A 6864-nucleotide genomic window follows, 5' to 3' on the forward strand; every position below is an offset into this window, starting at 1 on the left:
CAATGGCATTGACAAGGAGGCATCGGAAAAAAATGTGCTGCCGCTGCATTAGCCTCCAGCGCGCCTATTTGCAGGTGCCCCATGCAGCGCACGGCGCTCTAAGACCGGGAATGGCGGGGAATGACGGCAGGGCAGGTTTGAAGTACTGGGGGGCCCCATGGCAGGACAGGAACTGGAGACGGTGATACAAAGTAATTTTACTTGTACAGCTTGTTGCTGTGCTGTTGCTTGTGGGAGCTTGGCATCGAACAGCGCCTTGGGCTGCGATACCCGCAGCACAGGCCGTGCTATCGTCACCGCTGCCATCTGCACCATGACCGCCCACCTTACCTACCCACCTACCTACCTACTTACCTGCCTATCTACCTACCTACCTACCTACCTACCTCTACTTATCTACCTACCTACGTACCTACAAGCGTCATGGTGCAGGCAATAACGCGCGGCGGCCGCTCTGCTGTACGACAGCAGTACGGCCTAGGTTAGATCGTTCGGAGGAATACCGGAGCCTTGGAGCCCGGGGCCTCCTCCTCCTCTCGCAGCACCTGTCATAGATTAGAAAGCTGGTCCCACAGAAGCAAACTGACGGCAAACTCAGGTACATTCTCCTCAGGATCGGCGCTCACACCATTATCCCTTTCCATCTCCTAAATCCTCTCCCCCCTCATCGCTCGCCCCTTTGCATTCTGTTCTCGCATTTACGCCCTCCCCCTTCCTTCGTTACCTCGCTCTCCTCTCGCACTTCCCAACCCCCCCCCCTTTCCCCACTAACTCTAGTCTCCATCACATCAGGCCTGCATCCCGGGGAACGCTACTCTCCCGGTACAGCATTTCCAGCGGCGCCTGTACGGCAAAAAGGTATGGTTCCTTCGCTGCGTCGCATTCATTGCCAAGTCCCGCGTTGGTCGTTCTATGGAGTAGCAGCCGCGGGCGCACTAAAGGGGCTGAGCCGGGGTAGGGCTCCTCAACACGCACCCGCTTTAGGAGCGGCGGCAGCCCAGCTACTCCATTGCCTGACGGAGCTCCTGCCGAGCTCAAACCGCCACTCGTTGGTAGCAAACGGCATTTTAGGGGGGGGCCGCTGGAATGCTCCGCAGTACTTGCAGGTTCAGCAGCCGGGGGCTGGGAGTGGAACAGCCTCGGACTCCGGGGCGCGTTGCTCAGCTGCCGACCGGGCGCGCGCGCCCACGGCAGGAACAACGCGAGATGTGGTGGCGCTGGGGGTGGCAGCGGAGTGGCTTTCATGTCCGGTACAGCTCCCAGCTGTACGGCGGGCATTCGTGCGTTGACATCGCGAACCTCCAGCTCCAGCGCCGCCGCCACGCTCAAACCCCCATGCGCCTCGTTCACAGCGACATCCCGCATTGCCATGGGTACCAGCGTGCCATTGGCTGGGGGTGAGCATTGGCTGAGGGTGCATGTGGCCGCGGGCAGCAGCATGGAGACTGGCGGCGCCTGGGGACTGTGCTGCGGCCCCACGACGCCGCGAACGTTGCCGTACGCGTCTGGGAAGCAGCGTAGAGAGCTCACGGTGGCGCCGGCAGCACCGGCGGCGGCGGCGGTGGCGGCGGCGGCATGCTCAGCGGATTTGTTAGCAGCGGTGGCAGCCGCCGCATGTGCTGGTGGCCGAAGGAAGGGCTGCGACAAGGGCCAGGTGTTCAAGAGGCGCTGTACGAGCAAATCGTCGCCCCCGCCTCCGTCACAGTGTTGCAGCAGCATGCGATTGGCCCAGGTCTCCGGTGAAGGCGGCGGCGGCGGCAGTGGCGGCTGCTGCGCCGCGACGGCGCTGTTGTCTGGCTCGAGTTCTTCCTGGGTGCCTTCCGCTGCGACTGGGATGGTCACTGCCGCGGCGGCGGCGGCATGGATTCCACACGCAGGGCCGGCGGCCTCTTCATCGTCTTGCCAGCCACCCATTTCATCACCGCTGTCCGCAGCCGCCCTTCTGCGGCGACGACGGGCAGGACCCCGCAGCACTGGCATGCCGTGGCGCTCCAGCCACTCGCCCAGAGGTTCCAAATCAGGCAACACGCGGATGGACCGGTACCACTTGGCCATGGTACTGCCCCCGACCTACGTTCGTGTACAGAACGGAGATGCCGGCCTCGCCGTTTGTGGCTCGCGGAGTGGAGGGAGTGGAGGGAGTGGTGGGAGTGCGGCGACAGAGCACAAGGCGGGAGTGCAGACGGCAGACATGCAATGGCAGACAGGCAATAGCAGACAGGCAATGGCAGACAGGCAATGGCAGACATGCAATAGCAGACATGCAATGGCAGACAGGCAATGGCAGACATGCAATGGCAGACAGGCAATGGCAGACAGGCAATGGCAGACAGGCAATGGCAGACAGGCAATGCCAGACAGGCAATGGCAGACAGGCAATGGCAGACAGGCAATGGCAGACAGGCAATGGCAGACAGGCAATGGCAGACAGGCAATGGCAGACATGCAATGGCAGACAGGCAATGACAGACAGGCAATGGCAGACAGGCAATGGCAGACAGGCAATGGCAGACAGGCAATGGCAGACAGGCAATGGCAGACAGGCAATGGCAGACATGCAATGGCAGACATGTAATGGCAGACAGGCAATTATAGACAAAACATGAACGCTGCTTCAATTTTGTCCTTTGGAGGTCATCTGCTCGCAGCTTCACGCAGCTTCAAACGTCCACGACAAGACCTATCTTGCCTTTCCGTACCTTTTCAAACTGCGACCGTGAGATCCAGCGGCCGCAGTGCCGTACGCAGTCACGTCCCGTCAGATACCGAGTGAGATCGAAAACACCGCAGGCTGGCCCGCGCAAGTAGCCGCCGTTATGCATCGCACTGACGGAAACATCGGGTCCGGCGCGTTGACCAGCGTTGCGCCGTTGCGCAGCACCAGCCTTGGGGCGAACTGCAACAGTGACATCTATTACTGCCCAAGGCATTCCGGCAGCAGCTGCAGCTGCTGCTGCGGCAGCAGCGGCTTCGGCAGCGGCATCTGTAGCGTCCACATGACATGCACCGAAACCATCCTCCTCCCTGTTGCTGTTGTCAATGGGTGGGCATCCACCGCTAGCTAGGGGGATTGCTGCGTCCCCGGCGGCGCCGCCGCTGCCACAGGCGGGAGCTACGACAGCAGTCGTGGCCGTTTCAACAGCGGCGGGGGGGCCGGCTGGTGCTGCCACGCCTCCATAATCGTCCCCCAATTTTGAAGGACGCGTACCACAGGGATTTTGTCGCGGCTGGAGCTGGAGCTGGATGTACTGCTGCTGCTGCTGCTGCTGCTGCCGTTGCTGCAGAAGATGCTGATCACAATTTTGGTGTGAAGTGTGTTGCAAATACAGCGGCTGTAGTAACCGGCTCGGCCAATTCTGGCAGCCTGAGTCAATCGCCGTGAGCCCCACCGTTGCCGGCGCTGGTAGGGTTGGTGCCATCGCTGGCCCGGGGCCTACTCCGCCCGTCATGGAAAGCCGCGGAGCCGCCACACGCATCTCAACGTCCAGCAAGGGTGCCTGCTGTTGCTGCTGAGGCAGCGGCAGCGACGGCGGCGAGGCTTGTACTGGCACAGGTTGCTCGAAGTAGTCCGCCTCTCCTGCACTCATTCCCATATGCAAACAGCCACCGCCGCTGCCGCCACCACAGCTGCCACCTCCAGCTTCATCCGCTTCTGCGGACCGCTCGTTCATAGGCCACACCGGCCGCAGCAGCAGTCGCGGCGTGGCGGCAGTAGCGGCCTGGGGGCCTCCATCCCGCGATGTGACAGCTGGTGGGGGCAGCAGCGGCTGCGGCTGCAGCTCTGGAGACGAGGGCGCAAGGTCGAAATCACTCTGCGCAACGTTGTGGTCATATCGAGGGCTGAAATCCCGGCTTGTATCGCCCTCTAGGTGGCTGCTGGGTGTGTGCGGCTGGCGCGCGGGCGTGCTTGGTGGCGGAGGCGGCAACGACTGCTGGCTGGTTGCCTCACGCACATCTACGGTGGCTGTGGGCGGCGCCGGCGCCATCATTGCACCGTCACCGTCGAAGGAAGGTCGCCGCACGGGGTAGATGCGATGCGGATGGAGCTGCTGATTAGACAGCGGCGAGATCTTGAGGTTACCGGCCGTGGACAGGGTGATAAGGCGGCGTTTCATCGGCGGAATGATGGTAGAACGCTCCGGGGGCGCTGCCGCAAATGTAAGGCCACAGGCGCGACTCGCACCAAGGCCAACCCCGGCGTTGCTGATGTTACCTCCCCCGGGGGCAGCACCGCCGATATCGCCACTGCTCGGCTGCAGCGGCCGGCGGCTTGCGCTTGCAGGTGCGCCATCGTTGACTTCCTCACAGAAATCCGCCTGTGAACGTGTGCAGCATTGGTTTGGAACAAAGGAAATAAACTGTTTGCCTGGTGTGTGGGGGGAAGGGCTGACAGCTTTTTAGTTAGTGTTGGTTGAGACATCTGGTGCATGAAGGTACTAGATTCGGGTCGAGCCTATTAAGGCAGGTCCACAATCAGCCCCGAAGCTGCTGTCTCCGCCGGCCGTCTGTTGGGGGCCTCCACACACCAATAACTTAGCGGATTTCCGAGTGCTCCCTATTAACGAAAGGGAGATAGGGTGGCCTGGCACATAGCTGGCGAGCGTGCTCGGGCTTCTTGTATTTTTCGATTGTAAGCGATTATCGATTGTAAGCGATTAACGTACCAACGCAGTACTACACAGTTACGCGGCTCGAGGCCACAATACGTCGCAACCGCGCTGGAAACATTTACACCAATCTATGCATGAGGTCTAAGTATAATTATATCGGCCATATTGGTAACACTGATAACTTGGACTATTGAGATGTTACATCTCCGGTGCAGTAGCGGTCTGGGCCAAGGACTGTAGTCTTTGTCCAATTAACAAATCGTAGTGGACAACGAGATGAAAATGACTATTCATAGCTACTTGGACTAAATGCGTGCGAAAGTTTTCTGCTTATCTGGGGGCTTATTGGGACAATCGCTTCTGGTGCTGTAGTCTTTTATCAACGACCGTTTGGATCGCTGGGTTCTGTGAGAGCTGCTTAAGATGATGACGCATTTCAGTCACATGGAAGAGGAAGGAAAGCCGGTTCCACACCGCTGTATCCCACGCACTGCTGTGTCCCATATGTTGCCGGAACATGCGACTAAGGTGCTGTCGCCATTCCTCTCATTAAATAGCTTCGTAGCAACATAAACTCCAGGCTCATATTGCGCTCGCACCTCCAAGAAATGACAAGTGAACCGCTGACCCGAGCACAGATTCTGTGGCGACATATCTATATGAAGCTTTCCAGTAGTAGTGCTTAAGTATGTCACCAAGTCCCTGCAAAACGGGCCAGTAGCAGCAGCAGTTGAACGTTGCAAACCCGAAACGAACTCTGTCATCAATTACAATGAACTCCACAACATGACAACAGCATTCCATGTCCATTAAATAGCAAGCTTCCTGCCTATATTCCATGTTTATTTGCTATGCGAAAGCGAATGCGTGCAATAGGCGACGTGGGGACATTTGAAGTTGTACATGATTTATTAACTACATGCTTATGTGCTCATCACATTGTAACTGATTGGGGACAATGGCAGTGCTGTTGTGTTGTGGGTCAGTTGGCATTGACGTTCGCTAACGGACTCGGCTCGCGTACATGGGCAAAAGGTGCATATGAGGAACAAAGACCCACTTACTGTGATCAAGCAACAAATTACGACTAGCGTATCACAGTTCTACTGTTGTCCTAGAGGATGCATTCCAAACGGTTGAGCAGTGTAACTAGCTATTGTAATGGTGAGCGGGAAAGGGGTAAAGTTGCTGGGTTGCTCATGTCAAAGGTTGCACAGCACTTCGGCAAAATTTGTGAAGGTTAGCACAGCAGAAAAGCTATCGGCCAGCAGTGAATGAACTCTACCCAACGCACACACTGGATACGAGGAAGTCTTAGCAATATCGGCGATGCAATGACAATGTCTTTTAAAAAGCTCATAGATTTAATTGTTCTTTCCCTAAAGCCCCCTTCTGTACCAGCAGGCTGTAGTTCCTCGTACGGCATTGTGCCAAGGTACAGCTGTGACCTGCCCCGTTGTATGTCAGGTCATTTCTTTCGATTGTTTCTTTCCTTTACATCCTGCATTGTAGCGACCCAGGAGGCGGCCTGCTCGCTTGGACCCTACCTGCTTAAAGCTATGGTCACCTTAATCCTTCGCTGCGCAAATTGCAAAAATTATGTGCTTGTAAATATCGTTTCCAATTGTGACGTCAGCGGCGACATGCAACACGTGCATGCATTCCAGGCGCCACGTCCGTAGTACAGGTATGTAAGATCAAAGGTTCAAGTTCAAGCTGTCTTCTGTAACCGCAAGCGTTCCGCCTGCATGAATGATTAGCTCTTCAGGATTCGGAATTGTGTGCGAGTATTCAGGTCCTTATGTGTAACATTGCACAAAGCCGAGTGGTGGGCGTCGGAGTGCGTCAGGTGCGTGGGGGAACGCTTAGCGTCGTGCGTCGGCGACATCAACGGCTACACGACTGGTCGGGCGCCGCAGCATATTCAATTAAACTTCTTGTAATTGTAATCCAAGAATGAAAACTGAAACGCTTTCTACAACTGTTTCTCTTTTGCGCACCCTCAACGGCCGCAGTCCCAAGCATCTTGACCATTGGAGGCGCTGCGACGCGAATTGCCCTTCTTATGCATCATCTCATGAAGAACAACAACTGGTATCATTTTACACGGTACGCGTGGAAACGCGTCGCATGAATTCCTAGCTTAAACTGGTGTATGGCGCTCACAATTTTCCTGGACGACGCGCACATTTGATGGCCCCATGTTGCCAACCGTTCCACGCCATCAGCTACTGCGTGCGCGTATCTGCATCCC

General features: G+C 57.0%; 1 protein-coding gene across 1 annotated transcript; it reads right to left on the reverse strand.

Moving 5' to 3' along the window:
- Positions 1-783: 783 nt before the first annotated feature.
- On the reverse strand, positions 784-4316 carry rlsA (RegA-like protein RlsA; the record flags this gene model as incomplete). Its single annotated transcript, XM_002951413.1, has 2 exons — positions 2700-4316; positions 784-2070 (listed from the first exon to the last, which is right to left on the reverse strand). Exons 1-2 carry the CDS (start codon positions 4113-4115, stop codon positions 784-786), a joined length of 2703 nt encoding a protein of 900 aa, XP_002951459.1. The 5' UTR covers positions 4116-4316.
- Positions 4317-6864: the final 2548 nt, after the last annotated feature.

This window comes from Volvox carteri (assembly GCF_000143455.1).
Source record: "Volvox carteri f. nagariensis unplaced genomic scaffold VOLCAscaffold_23, whole genome shotgun sequence".
In the NCBI taxonomy this organism is placed as follows: domain Eukaryota; kingdom Viridiplantae; phylum Chlorophyta; class Chlorophyceae; order Chlamydomonadales; family Volvocaceae; genus Volvox; species Volvox carteri.